At 44.4% G+C, this 20,024-nt stretch overlaps 1 protein-coding gene across 4 annotated transcripts in view; it reads right to left on the bottom strand.

Moving 5' to 3' along the window:
- Nucleotides 1-355: 355 nt before the first annotated feature.
- The window catches only part of Wbp1l (WW domain binding protein 1 like), a 58,243-nt gene continuing 38,574 nt past the window's right edge, over nt 356-20,024 (bottom strand). For 2 of the 4 annotated variants that reach the window (XM_077798974.1, XM_077798975.1), the window contains exons 2-4: nt 13,465-13,679; nt 3,934-4,095; nt 356-2,606 (exon numbers count right to left, since the gene is read on the bottom strand). In XM_077798974.1, the coding sequence (XP_077655100.1) occupies nt 1,861-2,606; nt 3,934-4,095; nt 13,465-13,588 (1,032 nt within the window). In that variant the 5' untranslated portion in view covers nt 13,589-13,679 and the 3' untranslated portion in view covers nt 356-1,860. The remainder of the gene's footprint in view (nt 2,607-3,933; nt 4,096-13,464; nt 13,680-20,024) is intronic. The other 2 variants (XM_026401168.2, XM_077798973.1) reach the window with 1 other exon arrangement.

The raw sequence follows: 20,024 nt of genomic DNA, 5'->3' as shown, positions 1-20,024 counted from the left end.
CACAAGGGGGCGCCGTCGACAATGCTGCCAAATACACTCGAGTACACAGTCAGACGTTTGTTCGGTAAACAGTAAATGCATAAAATAAATTACCTTGAGAGGGCCATGTTTGCTTCAGACGTGTGGTTAACGTGAGCAGGATGGCTGCCATTCAAAGTATCTTCACAGGAACATGGGGTGTGGGGCTCACACACAAGAGACACACACACACACTACAGGTCATTCAAAGTCATCGTCTACAGACTTCACTTTGTTCGACATGAATTTTGGTTCTGTGGAATCCAAACAGACACTCATTCACCTCACAGCCTTGGATTTGTCTGTTTATATATATATATATATATATATATATATATATATATATATATATATATATATAATGTATGTATATATATTTTTTCCCTTTTTTACTATAACATCAATGCTTAGCCTGAATATCATCATTCAATAGTGGGAGAAGAACCAAACTTTTCATATGAACAGGGATGGATGGGGAATGTTAGTTTCAGCTGATTGCTTTCTCCTTTCAGAGTTTTCCTATCAAAGCTCAACTGGTTGTCCAAAACCACACGACAGTAATAAGGATCCTGTGGTCCTTCTGGAGGCTGCCTCCACCTCCCACCTGGGCCACCAAAACTCCTTACATAGGTTACAGAAAAGTGAGTCATCCGACCCCAATGGGCTAAGGACAGGGAGAGAGCATGAGAACCACAGATAACCAAGGGATTTCTTCCAAGTGGTCAGTTTAAAACAAACAATCAAACACACAACAACAAGAGACTTATTCAAAATCAAAGAGAAAATACTGTGTGAGAACCAGACTATGGGGCTGCCTTTCCCAGGACCCACAGCTTCCTTAGACCCTCTGTTCATAAGAGTACAAGGAGATACAAAGTCCTGCAGACCATGTGCTAGGCATGGAAAAGGACACTGGTCACCTGTGGGCACAGACCAAAGGGCAGAGATGCAGGAAGCTGCACTTCTCTCCACTCCCAGATTTAGGGCCTACTGCTCAGAGCTAACCAACTCCAAGCCCACACACAAACATCTCCCTCTGGCTCAACTGCAGCCACATTCGCGGAAGGCTAACCTGGGAAAGCACAAACTTCCCTTGTCCAGAAGAGAATTCTTGCAAGCCCACTGGTATGGTTCTTGTTTCTAGCTGGCTTTTGTTGTTTGTTTAAAAAAAAAAAAAAAAGGCAGTCTACTCTTCCACACCTGAGCCTGCTGGGAAGGAAGGGGCCCCTCCAGGATGCACAGTGGTACATTTTCTTGTCACCTGGAATTTGAGAGATCAACAAGCCTCCTACCAACCTGTCCACCAGCTCTCATCCTCCCACAGAATCAGCTCAACTCTGGCTGTGCAGACACTGGCAGCCACAGCTGACAATCCCTAGGCCTCTGTGGCTTCCTTCTTCAACCAGGGCTAAGAAGGGGTGCTTCTGCTGAGCTGAGACACAACAAAGTTCTCTTAAACTAAAACCAGAGCATAAATCCACTACATCACCAAGAATCATCGCAGGACACAGTCCCAGTCCCCTTCTTTGGGGGCTTTAAAACACATCTCTCTGACCAAAGCAGGTAGGTGAGATATGACTTGAAAGGGGGGAAGAAGGGGCTGAGGCGGGGATGAGGAATGAGTCATGGAACCGACTTCTCAGCCTTCCACAATACTGTGCTTTTATGAGGGAGAGGCACCCACACCCCAAACTGTACTTGGAGATGTAGGAAAAAGCAGGAGAGGAGAAGGGAAAAAAAAGTGGCTGTACCACTTCCTCTGAAAGTCACTTAATGCTTCTCTCGTGAGTCTCCCTTACCCTGGTTGCTTTGCCAAGTTTCCGGGCACAGGCAGAGCCTACTCTAGCTGGGGGAGCTGCTGCTCTGGGAGTTTGGCGAGTCCTGCTCATTGATGGTGTTGAGCAGCAGGCACGCGGGCGGCCGAGGCAGGTGGGAATGTCCAGGCTCTCGAGCCTGCTCCTCAGAGGGCTGGCAGAGCCCTTCCTCCTCATCGCCAGGAGGCCTCACGTGGCAGCTGTCACAGAAGTCCAGGGGCCCATCCAGAGCATCATCAATGAGTGTGGTGAACTCTTTGAGGTCATCGTCATGATGGCCCCGGTTGCACACACACACCTCAATGCCTGAGTCACCTGTGAAGCGGCGATGTCTGCCAGGTGTCTTGTCTTTGCTATCGGGGAGCACACTGCCATGTTCAGAGCTGGAATCTTTCAGTAGCTCCTCCTTACATTCTGAATCCTTGTCCAGGAAGGCCACTGGGTCTAGCTCCCCCAGGCCGGCCACTGAGCCACTGGGCTCCATTCCGGGGGCTTTGGTGGCTGCGCGGTCAGCTGGCACGTCAGAGGGCTCAGGATCAGCGATGCTTGGGGGTCTTGTGCTGCTTCTGCTGGGCACAGACAAGGGACTGCTCTGTGCCCCCTGGGAGCCCCTGGAAGGATCAGCACCCGGAGGGCTGCCACCTGCAGGGCCACACTGAGGAGGCAGCTGCTGCTGCTGCTGCTGTAGCTGGAAGGCACTGTACGGCGGGGGAGGAGTTGGAGGTCGGTTCACCACTTCCTCATAAGGAGGTAGTAAATAGTTTGGCAAAAACCCTAAAAATGGGGAGGTAGGGAGGAAAAATTACTGCACTGGCCACTGTCATAGGACAGATTGCAAAACTCATACCAAACATACGCATTGTCCCTTACCACCCCTCTAGCAGAGCCACCAAGCAGTAGCTTTGGCTCTTGGTTGTGGGCCGGGGAAGAGAGCTGTGAGCAAATGTGCAGAGAAAGAGGGACAGTTTGGGTTGACCTACTCCAGCTTCTTGGCATCTAAGAGCCCCTAGTGCTGCTTCGTAAGCAAGGACTTCCTGCCTACCTGGAATTAAGGCAAAGGGTTAGGCAAATGTGGTAGATGACCAAGAACCAATTTCTGCCTGGAATGGACCATGGGCACACAGTCTCATAATCTTTGCTCAGACTGTATCCTCCATCTATCCTTAGGCCTCAGGGTCAGGGATCCTAACTTAAGACTTCCTGACCACTTATTTCTTTTTCCATTCTTCCAGATATATTATATTCAGGGTCTTTCTCTGGGAAGTTAGAAATCTGTTGTCTATCTTACTCTAGTGTGGCTGGAAAGACACATCTTGACTCAAAGCAAGAACAGTGGTTACCAGCAAAGGATGAGGGGCCTGTGTCATCCAAGGCTCATTGAAAACATGCCAGGTAGGTTACCTTTTGAATGTGCTGAATACTTTAAGGCACAGATGACATAATAGTACTTGCTAGCTAAATAAATGCTAATTTATTGAGCACTTACATATGCCAGGCACTGTGCTATGCAATTAACTCTTCTAGATGTGGAATTCAAACACTTCTGACTCTTTTATTTTGTAGAATGCACTTCACAATGGCCTGGGACAAGCTGCCCAACTGGGCCTTCATGGACCATTTGAGAGGTCACATGTAAAGAACCTCAGGGAAGTTCAGGCAGTGATTCACTAAGTTTCTTGGTTCTCAGGAAGTCCCAGCGCCCCCCAACACCAATACCTGCCCCTTTGATGGGCATCCCCTCTATGAGGCACATCACATAGCAGCAAGCAAAAATGGGAGGAATTCAGGCCACTGAACACCAATTCCAATTCACTCACATTATACTCCATCTGACTATTTGCTTTAAATTTTTATTTTATTTTTTTCTGGCAAGAACCCAGGCGCTGTGAGCTCTAGAACAGACAGGGAGCTGTGAGCTCTAGAACAGGCTTCAGGGACCCACAGCCGGAATACCTGCTCCTCTGTGCTGAAGGAGATCCTAGTTCCTGTATTTGCAAGATTCTATGTAGGGTAAATGGGGGCAAATCCCCTTTCCCACAGATGCCCTGACTCTGTGCTCCTGAGCTTCTGAGGGTTGGGAATGACAGTTTTGGGTACATACTGAAATAAAATGGCAGCGCTGAGTAATTGTGGGCTTCCCGGTAGGCAATCAGGTTGATTTCATGTTGCCGCTGCTGGGCCTGAAGGCGGTGCTTGGCTCGGCGGTGGTGGCAGACACAGCAGCAGCTCAGGATGATGATGATGGTCCACACCAGCCAGAACCCTGGGGAGTTGGGAGGGTGAGACAGAGAGGCAAGTACGCATGGTGAGTACCAGCCAGAGGGGGCAACTATCAAACAAGGAGGTCCCTGGACAGTGCCCACATGGTTGAAGCTGGCACTGTTAGACCTCATCCCATTACTTTATGTTTAAGCTATATTCATAAATGTTTTTGCCAAACCACGCGCGGAGCACACACTTGTAATCCCAATTATTTGGGAGGCTGAAGCAGGAGGATCACAAGTTTGAGCCTAGACTGGGCAAGTTAGTGAGACCCTGTCTCAAAATTTAAAATAAAAAGGGCTGGGGAAGTAACATGGTTGTAGAACAACCTTGGGTTCAACCCCCAGTACCAAGAAAAAAAAAAAAAAAAAAAAAGAAGAAGAAAAAGAAAAACCAAGTTTGTACCAGAGCAAAAGATGCACAGAGAAGCATGTGAAAATGCTGACAGCACAGGAGGTCTCTCACTCCAGGGTGCCTCGGGGACCCTGGGGGAAGGGAGGAGTGCCAGGGCATCTCTCTAGAACCACTGATTGGTCCCATGTTTTAGGTTTTGCAGGCACTAAAAATGTTCATCTATTAGGACAGTGTCCTTTTCCTCTTTTAAGGGATCTTATAGAAAACACATTGCTTTCTTGGTGCCCCTCTCCCCTCCCCAACCCAACTCAGATTAGCAATTGCAAGGGGCTTTGGAGGGATTCCTGATAAAGAAATTCTTCGGGTTCTCTCAATATCGGGGAAAAGACCAGGGCTTTTTCTCTATGGTGTAAGTGTCTGCAATGCAGAATCCCTGAAGTTGGAAGTGGAAAATTCTAATTGCCTCAAGTCAATCTCTTCCCTAGAGAGTGTAAATGATTTCCTGCACTCTCCCTCTAATCCAGTACAATTCCATCTCCCACTGCCAGCATGGACCACCTCCCCTTCAGTTTGTGGCTGCACTAGACTAAGGGCCATCGGCAGACCTCCCTTCCTCCTACTCCAGGGAGGGAAGGAGGAACAGGAGAAGGCCCACAACCCCCCTTTCTCACTATGCTGTCTCCACAAACTCCAAACTATGAAACCAGGAATAAATTAGATTTTAAAATTGTCTCTAGTTTTATTTTTACTGGCTTTTATTATTATTATTTGGTTCTAGAGATTAACCCAGAGGCACTTTACCATTAAGCTATATCCCCAAACCTTTTTTTGTTTTGTATTTTTAGAAGGGTCCCATTAAATTGCTTATGGCTGAGCGATGAGGCTAGCTTTGAACTTGTGATCTTCCTGCCTCCGCCTCCTAATCTTCTGGGTTTACAGGCAAGTGCCATCCGTACCCAACTGGATTTTAATTTATTTTTAAATGTAATAAGTTATTTTAGAAAGGTCTTTCAATTCCTCTGGTAATGAAGTAATACAATGAAATAATAGGAATAATTTTTAAATTATGTGTAAAATATTATTGACATATAAAAAGTTTGATATTAAATTAAAAATACAGATTATAAAACAATATAAAGTATGATCCCAACTTGATTCTCATTGATTTAAGGCATTTTGTCCCACCATTTCAAATGTGGGACACATATAAAAACTTAAATATAGTACTTATAATTATATAGTAATATTTATAAATTTTGGATTATGATTTCCAACCTATTTTAATGCACCTGTGTCAATTCTGTTGAAACATTCACACAATTGAAAATTTGGGATTAACTGGTGGTGGTTGTTATTATTTTCATAACTAGGGATTGAACTCAGTGGCACTTTACCACTGGGCTACATCACTAGCCCTTTTTATTTTTGAGACAGGGTCACGCTATCTTGCTTAGGGCCTTGCTAAATTGCTGAGGCTGGTCTCAAACTTGCAATCCTCCTGCCTCAGTCTCCCAAGTTGCTAGGATTATAGGTATGTGTCACTGTGTAAGGAGACTTACTGTTTTAATAAGACCAATGAAGTCCTAGAATCAGAATGATCATAGATTTAAATTAAAATATGATGTACACAAATATTCTTATATGCCAAGTCTCCATTTATCTTTTTTTATTGTTATACATGTGATTTTAATTCAATCATATAATGAACCAATTTTTGCTTTAAAAAAGTAGGACTAACTGCTGTTGTATATTACCTACATCACCTCACAATCCCTACACTTCTGAGTTACTTTGTAAATTTTTTTTTCTTTTCAGATAGGGGTCTCAGCATGTTGCCCAGGCTGGTCTCAAAGTCATGAAGTCAAATGATCTCCCACCCTCGGTCTCCCAAATAGTTAGGACTATACAGCCACTCTAGGGTTGGCATGATGGTAAACACACAGAATACTAGCTTGGGAGGCTAAGGTAGTAGGATCTCAGTTTGAGGCCAGTCTTGCAACTTAGTGAAAATAAAAACTGAAAAGTGCTGGGGACTGAGCACAGTGGTGGGGTGCTCCTGTGTTCAAGCCCCAGTACTGGGGGAAAAAATAATTACATTCTAGTCAGGTGTGGTGGTGTGTGCCTGTAGTCCCAGCTACTTTTGGGACAGCTGAGACAGAAGTATCACTTGAGCTCAAGAGTTTGAGACCAGTCAGGGCAATCTGGGCAACATAGTGAGACCCGGTCTAAAACAATAAATGAATGAATGAATGAATGAATGAATGAATGAATGAATGAATGAATGAATATAAAGTAGTTTCTCCCATAAGCTAATCAGTATCTATTTTTTACCCCACAAAGTCATTTTTTCAGTAGTTCCTTACCTAAAGGTGAACCAACTTCTAAGTTTTATACTGCAATACACACGCTCTAAGACATTATTTCTCAGTTTTCATAACTTTTTTTTTTTTTTTTTTTTTTTTTTGCAGTGCTGGGGGGCCTCCTGCAGGCTAAACAAGTGCTCTACCACTGAGCTATGCCCAGATGACTTCAAACTTGCCATCCTCCTACTTCAGTCTGGGATTCAGCTGGGATTACAGGCATGTACAATGAAAATCAACTTTATGCTTTTTTTTTTATTAAAGAGAGAGAGAATTTTTTTAAATATTTATTTTTAGTTTTCGGTGGACACAACATCTTTGTATATGGTGCTGAGGATGGAACCCGGGCTGCACGCATGCCAGGCAAGCGCAATACCGCTTGAGCCACATCCCCAGCCCCGAAAACCAACTTTAAAACTTCTTTTTAACCCACACACTGGTTTTCGTGTTTGTCAAATATTCCTTGTTTTACCTATTCTGGGCATTAAGTAGGCTTAAACTTCCTGGCCCCTTTTTGATTGGCTGAGACTTTGGGACTAGTTCTAAATACTGCATTGAGATTAGAAGTGACTTGTCATTGAGAGACCAGAACAATTCTTACATATGTAGGACCCTCCACTAGTCTAGTTCCCTATGCTGTGGCAATTGGCAGCATTCCAGATGGTCACTTCAGGCTCAGTCAGTCTGGGTCCCAGGGGATGCTGAAGTGGGAACAAAGATGCCATCCAACCTTCAACAGATGTGTAGTGTGAATGACAAACACATCTATTATTTTAGGTCACTAGAATTTTGGACATGTTTGTTCCCACAGCAAAACCTAACCTACTCTGACTGCCAGTGTGTGTACAGGGTTTTCTGAGGGAGAGAATTTAAAGTTATTCATCAATTCTTGAAGGAATCTTTGATCCAGAAAGATGTCACCACTTCCTACAAGTCTTTTTCTCTTTAAATAAAAAATTAGGGAGAGCAGAAGGCAACTGAGGGGAGAAATAGGACAAATGAAACACAAACTTTTGGCAAAGTTACCTTCATCACATCTAATACGGCACCAGAAAACTCCCATAGTTAGTGAAATTCCACCAGCCTACTTCTTTGTTCTGTTTTGCAGTGCTGGGGATCAACCCCAAGGCCTCCTGCACACTAAGCACATATCTTACCACTGATCTACACTTCCAGTCCTAGCCTAGTTCTTTTCATTTGATATTATGGGAAGAAAAACTATCCTTAGTGAATATCAGCTGTGTGAGGTTATATTAGTTTCAAACTGAGTTATAATTTTTTTTTTTCATTTCTAACACAAGACCACAAGGAATTCTCTATGTGGATCAAAACTGGAAGAAAACTAACCTGGGAGCAGAATGGGTCTAGTGGTATGGCGAGTTGTCTGTATGGGTACAGAAAAGACCCCTAACAAGCTGGTCCTATTTGATTTTAAGTAAGGCAGGTGTTTGAATTTGGCCTTCAAAAATCTGACTCTCTTGAAAGTCATTTTAGTCAAAGTTGTAACCCATCAACTTTAAAAGGGAGAATAGGTAAACTAGTCCATATGGAGATTGTCAAATTTTAATCTTCTAGCTAGATTTTAAATACAAGGCAGAAAGTTTTAGAAAGTAAAACCTAGGCCAGGTGCAGTGGAGTATGCCTGTAATTCCAGGCTGAGGCAGGGGGATTGCAAGTTCAATGACAGCCTCAGAAACTTAGCAAGGCCTGAAGCAACTTAGCAAGACCCTGTCTCCAATAAAATGTTAAAAAGGGCTGGGGATGTGGCTCAATGGTTAAGCGCCCCTGGGTTCAATCTCTGGTATAAAAAAACCAAAGTAAAACCTAATTTAAGACATACATAAGAGGAAATTAGGATTGTTCTTCCCACACCCCTAAACACACATCTACCCACAGACTGTATTCCACAATGACAGCCTTTAAAGTTGTGACCTCACTGTGGGGAGCATTTGCCATCCTAAGCAAAATGGAACACGTTTTTAAAAACAATCACAGTCCAATGTAGGAACTAAGCCGTGTGGCCCTGCTAGGGAGCTGAAGCATACGGACAGTCAGCTGCCCTTTCATTCCAGAGACGGTGGGTCACTTCCCTGCCCATTAGAGCGCTCAGCAGCAGGAGTTCCTGCCACTGCCACTGTGGAGAAGGCCTCGATTTAGGCAACGAAGCCTTCAGAGGCTTACGATTTCTTCGGAAAGACGGGTGAGCTGTTCTATAAGCAAGACTATCAACCCGAAGAAGCTGCAGCAGGTGGCCTGGGATTGAACCCAGTCCACACTAATCATTTCCCAGCTTCATGCAGTTGGTTACTTTGTTTTCACTTCCCTCATCTGTAATGGGGGAAACGGTCTCCACCACATCTCTACACTTAGAGTACTCAGAATTATGTCTGATGTACGCTAAGTTCTCTAGCTTATTATTATTGTTGTTTCAGGCATAGTCAGAGTTGGGAAGAATTTCCTTTAAATTTCCCTTTTAACCTGCTAAAACATTCCACAAAAAACATGGGTTAGGAACACATCCAAAGTCTGTTTCTAGGTTCTGTTCTTGGCAAAACTGACCGGAAATTCAGGCAACTCCCATTTACTGAGTCCCTGCCATGAACACGGTGCTGTGTCAGCTGGCTGATGGCAGCTCCCCTGCTCTGATCAGTGCGCCTTTGCCCAGAGGCCTAGACCACTAGGAAGCTGGGCTCCAACTGGGGCTTGGAAGGAGGTCCCAGCTTCCCGCTGGCCAATCTGTTCAGAGAGGCTTTCCTTTAACAGTGCAGCTCAGCAATGACATCTCGAGCAAACTAAGAAGAAAACTGGCTCATACATGTATTGAAACACCACATTGTGCCCTAATATGTAAAATTTTTATGTGTCAATTTTAAAAATCAAAAAATTTAATTTAGCAGATGAAAAACAAGCTGGGCAATAAAAATATATATTGACTGGATTTGCTAACAGTCTGTTTCATGTCACCTCAGGAAAGTATACTGTCCAGAAACACTCCTTTCTCCTCACAGAAGCCCAAATCAGGAAAACCTGAAGCTTGAGTGAAATTCCCCCCAAATTTCCCAGGGGGAGAAATTCCAACTTTGACTTCTCTCCAGAAAATGTAGCTTAGTAAGTGGAAAGAGTGCTGGGATGAGAACTGGGAGATCTGGCTTTGACTTTGAGGACATTCCTGGACTCGCCAGGTCTCCTTTGCTCTACTTGTCCCCAGGAAACTAAATGTGCACATTGAGCCATTTGAGACCCTCTGCGACCAGAGCCCATCTTTCTTCCAGCGTGGCAGATGGAGAAGCCCTAGAAGAGTGGCCGAGGGGTGAAGTTCACTCTATTACTCAGCTGCCACCAATGGAGCAGTTCCTTAATGCCCTCAGCCCCAAGAAATGGGCATGGCATGCATACCTGGCAGGGTTGTTCCTCAGGTGGAATAAGATGACACTGGGAGAGTTTTAGCCACACAAGTTCCCCGTCTTCCCTTTCTTCCCAGGTGAGCAGCACAACTCCAGAACAGTGCTGCTTTCCCAAAGGGCCTTGGCTTATGGGGACACATATCCTTCTCCACGTGTGTTAATCTTATCCACCCTTTAAGGCCCACTTTAAATGCAATCGTTTCCATGCAGCCTGCCTGGAATCCAGTCCAGCCACAGCACACTGCTTTTGAATGATCACAGCAGAACTGACAAATACATTCCATCTCCACTTCACATTACTAGGTGGACATCTTGTCTCATCTCCTCTCTCTGCTTGATTACCTTCCTGATAGCAAAATTGACATTTCTCCCACAGATTTTAGCATAGAAGAGGCCACAGCATCAACTAGGAACTTGCTAGAACTATAATCCTCGGGTCTACCTCACACCTATTGAATTAAAAACTCGGAGTAGGGTCCTGGAAATCTGTGTTTTAATCAGAACTCCAAGAAATTCTGATGCCATAGAAGTTAAAAAAAAAATGGAATAAGGGTTTGCTAAATGACTGAATGATAGAATGATGAATTAAAGTACAAATGTCATACAAATGCATGGATATAATAATAATTCATAGTCTTCATATAGTCTCAACCAATGTGTTGGTAAAATGGGATCTTCAGTTCCTTCTCACACAAGACCAGTAACTGGTTTAAGGTTACAACAAACCAAAAGCTTGCTGGCCAAAGCTCAAGGTCAGGGTGTGCTTGTGTGTTGGTGTAAAGTGAATGTGTGTGTGATAGACCTTAGCATACAGGAAAATTAAGCCCAGCAGAGGTATAAGGGTAGGTGAAAATGGCATTTTCGCCCCACGTTCTTCCCTTAGGCAACTACAGTTAAAGAGGCACCTTGTCTGATGAAAACTCTGCCAAGGATTTCCTGGCTCAAGTCTTTTCCTTCCAAAGGAAGGGTGGCGGGAAACCAACCCCAAAGTCTGATACTTTTACTTTTCTGGCCAAGTTGAGAGGCAATCAGAGGGAATAGTTTAAAGCAATAAAAAGTACAGTCTTGCTGAGAACTTCATGGCTCATTGTAATACCTGACTTCTCTCCTATACACCTTGGGCAGAGGCCAGGCTCCAAACAAAGAGCAAAACCAAAGTAGCTCCTGAGAGGGACAGACTACACACCAGACATCTCCTGACCAAGAAGTCACTGCTGGACACAAATGAAGTCTGTTTTGCTTTCATAGTCTTGGTTCCTCCAGCACTTGGAAAGCAGGTACCAACTTGTAGAATGGGGAATCTTTTTTCACCAGCAGATGCTAGTTTCTGTCTGGCCTCCCATTTCCCCACCTGATCGTAACTGGACAGAGAATCAGCCAGCTCTTCCTCGGACCTTCTTTAAGTTCTTGGAGTGAAGTACCTGCTTCCCAAACTACCTCCCTGCCATCTGGGACTCCACCACCCTCCCGGTTGCCCAGCCCTGACTTTGGTGACCAAACTTTGCTCTGCTGATGGCCCAGCAATCTGAGCTGGGCCATCAGCAACTCCACTCCTTTCCACAACTGATGCTGCCTGGGCTGGGCCCCAGAAAAACAAACTGTAGTTCTGTGGCTTTTTGGCAGCCCAGCTTCAACTTTTGTTTTATCAAGGGGTGGGAGGGGAATTTGAACTCTGTGGTTATCTGCATTTTAAAACATTTAAACAGTCAGTCCACCTGCTTGGCACGTCCTGTTCTTTGGTCAATTTTCTCAGCTCTACCCTTTCTAAAATTTCAACAATTCTGTGCCCTCCTTTGTTACTATGTATGCATATATGCAGGCCTAGTGGGGACATTAGCCCTGAGCCCTCTGCACTGGACTGCCCCTGGAATTCTTTTGGAAGGCAGTTCTCAGTCCTTGAAAGGGAAAGGTGAGGTGAGGGAGAGGTTCTGTTTGGAGGACCCACCCTTGCTGGCTATAAACGACAAGTGCATTTCACAGGGAGATACTTCCCAGACTAGAGTCCAGTTTTCTTGCCAGAGCAAACAACATTTCTAGCTGCTCTCCTGTCATATTGCTGATGTGGGGGAAACAGGGAGAGAGAAAGGAAAAGAGGGCAGGGTGATAGCAGGAGTAGTGACACAGTTTGACAGAAGAGTCCAAAGTTTGTTTCCAGATGGAGGCAGGGATGGGTGCTCAGAATCAGGGGTAACAGTTTCCTCTCTCAAGAGATACCTAGGAGAACTGCAAGGTCAGTACCTTGGGCTTCTCTGCCCTAACAACTCCTTCATCTTCTGATGACTGAACCCAGGGCACATTAGGCAAACACTCTATCACTGAGCTATATCCCAGCCCTTTTTTAAAAATTTGAGGCAGAGTCTCACCAGTTTGCCCAGACTGGCTTTGAGCTTAGAATCCCACTGCCTGTCTCCCTAGGAGCTGAGATTACAGGCATGTGCATCACACCCAGTGCATTCTCCCATTTTTTTGTTGAGCAGCCTACACCATCTCATCCAAGTTCCAGGAAAGTTAGAGTACAAATTATGTTAGTTGAAGACACCCTAGGTTGCTCCCCAAAGACCACAACATTACCACCATCAGGCAACTGTGGAAAAGGCAAGTGGTCCTGGCCTCAAACAAATCCATGGCAAGTGGAAGATTGTTTCCCATGGCATTTAGCTGACAGTAACAGATTAGATACACTGCAGAAGCCTCCACAGGGCTGGGATTATGGCTCAGTCTAGCATGCTTGAGGCACTGAGTTTGATCCTCAGCATTACATAAATGCAAAATAAGGACATTGTGTCCACTTAAAACTAAAAAACAAATATTAAAAAAAAAAAAAAGAAAGAAGCTTCCAGATGCTTCAGTGTAAGAACTAGGGAAGGAATAAAGGGGCTGAAACTCAGGACTCCCTTTTACAAGGAATATTCCACAGGCCTGGGCCTAGGGGAAGACTATTGCTTTGAGATGGACCCTCAGAAAACAAAGGCAGCTCTATGAGGCTCTATGGGGAATTCTGAAAATCTCAATGGTTCCTACAATAAAATGACATTATGGCCACCTAGAGCTCAACCTGCCATTCACAGCAGCTCAGTGGCAGTAACCTCATTTAGCAAAGACTGGCCTGAGGAAGTCCTCAACACACACAGGAGAAGGCACCAGGGAGAAACCCATATTCCCCTGTCTTCAACCCATGCATTCAGAGAGCACCAGAACCCACCTCCTCTACCAAGGAGTCACTTCTGGCACCCAGAACCAGATTCTACTCACCAACACTGTCCCTAAGAGAATCAGAAAAGGCCAGCCAGCCCATGGTTTCCCAGTGAGCAGAGACAGTAACCAGGACCCAGGGATGCCAAGAACCTCCTGGGCAAGGACTTACACCAGAGTTCATAGTAGTAGTTGCAGCACTGAGACTGTCCACAGCAGTGTCCTGTGTCACAGATGTAGCTTTGATTGTTGGTACCCACACAGGCTTCCTTATCCTGAAAAAAAAAAGAAAGAAAAAGAAAAATCAAGAAACATTTCAACAGTGTAATCTGTAACTACTTAATTTTTGGTACCAGGGATTGAACTTAGGGGCACCTGACCACTAAGCCAAATCCTCAGCCTCCAGCCCTATTTTATATTTTATTTAGAGACAGGGTCTCACTGAGTTGCTTAGGGCCTTGCTAAATTGCTGAGGGTGGCTTTGAACTCACAATCCTCCTGCCTCAGCCTCCCAAGTCGGTGGGATTACAGGCGTGCACCATCATGTCCAGCTAATCTACAGCTTTTAAACACCACTTTTCTTCTTACCTCCCTCCCTCTTGGTTATCTGCATGTCCTCCCCCAAAACTATAACAGTGTTTACTCCTTAAGGAAAAAAGTTAAAAAGAACCACACAATAACAGCAAAGTTAAGAAAAACAAATAGGCTGACCAAGAGGGAAGAGAACCCAGCACACAAAGGTACAAAACAAGGTTCCCACTGGGCACAGTGGCGCCTGCCTGTAATCCCAGTAACTTGGGAAGCTGAGGCAGGAGGATTGCAAGTTTGAGGTAAGTCTCAGCAACTTAGGGAGACCCTGTCTCTAAATAAAAAATAAAAAAGGGCAGGGGATATGGCTCAGTAGTAAAGCGGCCCTGGGCTCAATCCCAGTACTCAAAAATAAACAATAACAACAAAGAAAGAAGAGGCTCCCCTTAGACAGGACAGAAAAGGGTGGCCTCACTTTCTTTACATCCAAGCAGAAACATTTTGTGTTCCTGTGTTAAACTCAGCTGGTAGGAAGGTAATGATTCTTCTGTAATTAGTAGTATATTCTAAATAAAACCAGCTTTTCTGTGCAACTTCCTAGAGCAATTAATGCAGTAAGGACTCCAAGATTAGCATTTAGTCAGTCATTCTGCTCTCCTTTCAAAACATGATTTCCAAGGTTATTTACAGTGAGATTCAAAAGAGGGATTTCTAAAAAATCTGACCCTCAAATTCTTCAAAAAAGGAGCAACCCAATCAGGTGACCTGGTTTAATTTCAACTTGCTAGACATTTTTGCTTATCAAATAATCTCTTCAGAATCCTGACTAGATCCAGCATTCATACTGTCCCGTATCAGGGACAGCTACATAAAGGACACTGCTGAGTAACCATCTAGCAGTTTGCCAAATTCTATTCATAGCACTGGGAGATGGGGATGGAGGTGGACATTTTTAATATATAGTTCACATTTAAGATATGAAATGACCTATAAGGCAACCCTAACCTCAGTCCAATATTGGCTTGGAGCTACATAATGCACCTAATATTTTTAATTAGTAGTTAGTAGAACTGTGGACTGAACCCAGGGCTGCTCAACCACTGAGCTACATCCCCAGCTTTTATTTTGAGACTGGGTCTAAGTTGAGGAAACTGGCCTTGAACTTGTAGTCCTCCTGCCTCACCCTCCTGAGCTGCTGGGATTATAGATGTGTGCCACTGTACCTAGCTAGTTTGGTATTTTAGAAACGGGGTCCCGCTGTGTTGCCTGGGCTGGTCTTGAACTCCTGCATGTAAGACATTCTCCTGCCTTTGTTTCCTGAGTAGCTGGGACTATAGGTACGTGCCACCATGCCTGGCTTCATGCATATAATGAAACTTACAAGTCATCTGCTATAGTTGGCTTTCAACACAGCTTTATTCGTTTACTGGACATAGTCTTTGTGTCAGCCATTGTGTTAGGTAAAAGACATATAAAGATGAAGACAATGGTCATATCTTCATCTTCAAGAAGCTCAAAGTAAAGAAGGAAAACCCTGCTCAGCAAAGAAACTCAAACCGCAGGATTGTATTTGCAACTGCTCAAGCTGACCCTGCCCATGGCGCACATCGGGGCGGATGGCTGCCAGTGGAAACTCAAGTCACATGGCTGGGTTCTCCTCTCTGTGTCTGGCTTTACTACACTGTCTACTTGGCTACAGGCATAAAAAAGCACTCCAGTGACCGTCCACAGGGCTAATGGCCAGGTAGCCACAAGAGAGTCACCTGAAGCCACAGGGAGAAGAGAAAAGTATCAGAGCTGAACACCAGATCCCTGGCCTAGTACAGGTCTTTACCACATACCCTCACATGAGTCTTAGTCTTTAAAAGTCTCATATTCTGGTATAAAGGAGTTTAGGAAGAAAAAACCACAGAGGCTATTTGTGAACTCTGATAATAATGCATAATAAAGGGTTCTCCTTTTCTTCACCCTCCCCAGCTCACCAAAAGCAAAAAGACACTAGCAGGTAGCTGTGCAGTTGGAGGCCTCCTCAGGGCCCAGTGCAGATGGAGAAAACAGAACTACACGTGCTGCTTCTGCTATAGCCAGCCTCTCGGACTTCAGAGCAAAACACTCCTTTGACATAGATATCAAAAAGTTTCTCCCAAGTTTACCAGGCCCTGCAAATGCCATTCTTCTGGCACTGGCTTGCAAAAGCACAGTTCAAAGTGTCCACACAGTTTCCAAAAGAGGCTGTGCTGCCTACAGCCAGCACATAAAGGAATCCAGTGACACTTCTGCCAGGGGGAAATTCACCAGATGAGGTCCGGGCTCTGACCACCAGGTGGCCAACTGGTCCCCGTTCTCCCCCCCCCCCCCCCCCGCCCCCGTGAGGCGTGCAACAGAACACGTCAGAAACCTAAACAAGTGGTGTCCTCTTGACCTACTGTTGTCAGCTTCTCTCTCGCTCTTCTGTCATGAGACAGGAGCCTGGTTAAACAAGACCCACTCAGCGCTGCTGCTCCGCCTCCACTTCCCCAGGGAAAGCAGAATGCTGGTGGCATCCTTTAATCCAATGCCTCAAACACACTTTAACCCAGTGTACCTAGTTCCCTGTGTTCTGCTTCCCTCAAATGAAGAGTTCCCCAGCTGCCTGGGTTGGTCTTGGTTATGGGGCCTGTCATTTTCTGCTGCAGGGGGAATAAAAGAAGATGGGTAGTTAGGAAGAGAGGAAGTGGGCTCAGGTGCCATTAGTAAGGAAGAAGTGAAGGACTGGGCGGTGTAAGTGTGCGGAGAGTCCCTTCAACAAGACCTGCTGTAGGAAAAGAAACCTGGCAGCTCTGTCACTATGGAGGAACACAACTTTGGCAAGTTATTCGGTGGTGCTAAGGCTGGTTAAGATGATCTCTAACATCTCCTCAACTCTAAGCTAAGCATCACCGTCTGCCCTAAGCCTTTTATCCTGCCCACTCCAGCATCCCATCTCAGACACAGCAGCCTCAAGCCAACGCAAGAGCTCAGGACGTCTATGCCTCCTTTTGCTCAAATCAACAGCAAAGAGCAGTCTTGTGGAAAAGCTGCCCAGCACTCTTCCACCTGGAGCTTAATCATGGGTCACCTAAAGGGCTCTCACCTCCAGGTGGCTCAGAATGTACAAAGCTTAATGTGGTTAAGAGTCGGTTGGATCTGGGTGTAAGCCCAGCTTTTACACTAGATTTATTAACTGTGTGACCTTGAATAGTTACTTAACTTCTCTGTGCTCTTATTAGCAACAATATTCTATAAACCATTACTGCTCTTAGAAGACCATCCAGCACCTTGCCTTCACAGTATTATTTCAAGACAGTAAAGCTCACTGTGGCAATGCAGGCTGCTCCATTCACACGAAGAAAAATAGAAGAAAGAACTGGAGAGAATAAAATGGAAAGGTGAATATAAAAAATTCTCAGCACTCTTTATGATGATCCTTGCTTTTCTACAAAGCATTTTCAAGCACGTTATACACATTATGTTATTCAGGTCAAGTCCTGAATAGTAGACGGCAAATATCCCTCCCACTCCCTTTTTCCAGGACGAACTGTGATCTATCTTCCCAAGGGCTGGAGCCATGTCTCCTTACTTCCTCTGCGTTCCCAGGACAAGCACAATGCTGTTATGAGACGATGGCTCTGTCTTATTCCCCCAAAGGCAGGGAAAGCTAACAGGAAGACAGCACTGGCTACATATCAGTACTATTCTAAATGCTGTCCAGTGATTCTTTCTTTAAAACTTGACAGCAACCCAGTGAAGGAAGTAGTAACAGGAAGTGATGCTCAGAGAGGCTAAGTCTACATGCTAGGGTCACAGTTAGGAAACAGTCTCATCAAGTCTGTCTGACTCCATACCCTGAACTTTAAAAAAAATTAATTAATTTTAATTAGATATACATGACGGCAGAATGCATTTTGATTCATTGCACACTGTTGCTGCACAAATTTTCATTTTTCTGGTTGTACACGATGTAACATCCCACCATATATGCAATCATATATGTACCCAGGGAATGATGTCCATCTCATTCCACTGTCTTATACCCTGAACTTTTAACCATTCAGCTACAGCTTCCTTGAGTAATGTTATACCTCTCCGGCTGCTTTAAAAAAAAAAAAAAAAAACTCAACCAAGCAAAGCCAACGATTCACTTTTTATGGAAAAGATAAGGACTAAGCCCTTGTGGACTCCCAGTGTGGAATGTGGGGCCTTCATTCTTTCCTTCAACATTTATGGAACACTTCACCGCACCAGCACTAAGCTGGGGTGGGGGACAAAATGGGCAAATGAGCAAAAAGAGACATGGCTGCTGTCCTCATGCAGCACGTAGTCTAACCAAGGACAACGAAATAATCACACAAGATCAAACTGCAGCTAAGCTTATAAAAGATCTCAAAGCTAATCAAGAGGGTCCAGAATGGCTTCTGAGAGGAAAATAAGCTTGAACTGAGATTGACAGAATGGTCAGAAAATCATAACTAAAGAAGAGGGATAGGAAGCACATTCATGGCAGAGAAAATCAGGAGTTCTTTGGCTAGAAGGAGATAGTTAAAGAAGCAGGTAGGCAAGAAGGGACCAGACAGTATAGGAAGGTAAACAACATCAGATTTGCATTTTACAGATATCTTCTTTTTTTTAAAAAAAAAAACTTTTTAGTTGTTGATGGACCTTTTATTTATTTATATGTGTGTGGTGCTAGGAATCTAACTCAGTGCCTCATGCCTGCTAGGCAAATGGTCCACCACAACCCCAGCCCTTACAGATATCTTCTTTCTAGCAATGTTTTCATTTGCATGAAACTCCATGGCAGCTGTAGCACAAGCCTGTAATCCCAGCAACTTGGGAGGCTGAGGCCCTAAGCAATTTAGCAAGACCCTGTCTCAAAATAAAAAATAAAAAGAACTGTGGATGTAGCTCAGCAGTAAAGTGCCTCTGGGTTCAATCCCCAGAATGGATGAATAAATGAGTGAATAAAATCAAAACTCCATGGCGAAAAACTAAACAACAACAACAAACTAGAAACAGAACTTGTCAAAAAGAAACTGTATGGGGCTGGGGATATAGGTCAGTTGGTAGAGTGTCTGCCTCACATGCACAAGGTCCTGGGTTCGATCCCTAGAAACACACACACACACACACACACACAGAAACTGTGTAAAAAATGAATGTTCTTATGGCAAGGCCTTCACCTCAGGAATGCCTTTTTAAACTACCAGGATCCTCATTTATCATAAGTCTATTCCCCAGTCCTGGAACCACAGTGACCAGCTCCAAGAGACAGGTCCCACATGATCACCGAACAGAAAGCGTAAGTACAAAGAAGAAACAAACAAGATCAACACCAAACTGGAAAGAACATTTTTACAATGGAAAAGGAAAAACAGTATTATGCCTTTTGCACATATGCAAAAAATTATCTCATCTCTTTGGTGGCAGCATAAACTGTAGGACTAATAACATTTTCCTTAACAGTTTCCATGTCTTATAGTTGCTATTCTTAGCTGAGCCACTGTAAAGGTCAATTTAATCAGCATAAGAACTTTCTAAGTGCCAGCATAAAGAGACACTGGGCAGTAATGGTTCCCCAGGCATGGTTTTAATTTACCAATTTATGAGGCTGGAAAATGCTGCTAGCAATTAGTTGATGGTAACATCATCTCCATGTCCTTAGAAAAAAACTACAGTTTTGAAGTTTAAGAGTAAAAAATAGAAAAACTAAAAGACCTACACAAGATGTTAAAGCACAGGACGCCAACAATCTTCACTGCTTGATATGGATGAACATGGTGCACCACCTCCAGCTCACCCTGAAGGAGAAGGACCAATTCCTAATGGGAATGTTCAGTTCCCCAACAGCTAACAACGATGTATTGACACCCCCTTGCCCCCACCATGCGCCAGGCACCATGTGGGATGCTACAGTTACACCAAGGAGCAAAAGGTTTGCAGGGTGGGAGGGAAAAGTTTTTGTGTCTAACAATAGGGCTGGGTAGATAACTTTAAAAGTTGTTCTACAAAACCCCTAAAAGTACAAGCTACATAACAATATTTTTTAATTACACAGCTGAGCTTGCAAGAAAACA

This window comes from Urocitellus parryii, chromosome 5, assembly GCF_045843805.1.
Source record: "Urocitellus parryii isolate mUroPar1 chromosome 5, mUroPar1.hap1, whole genome shotgun sequence".
NCBI lineage: Eukaryota > Metazoa > Chordata > Mammalia > Rodentia > Sciuridae > Urocitellus > Urocitellus parryii.
This window is presented reverse-complemented; position numbering and strand designations above follow the sequence as displayed.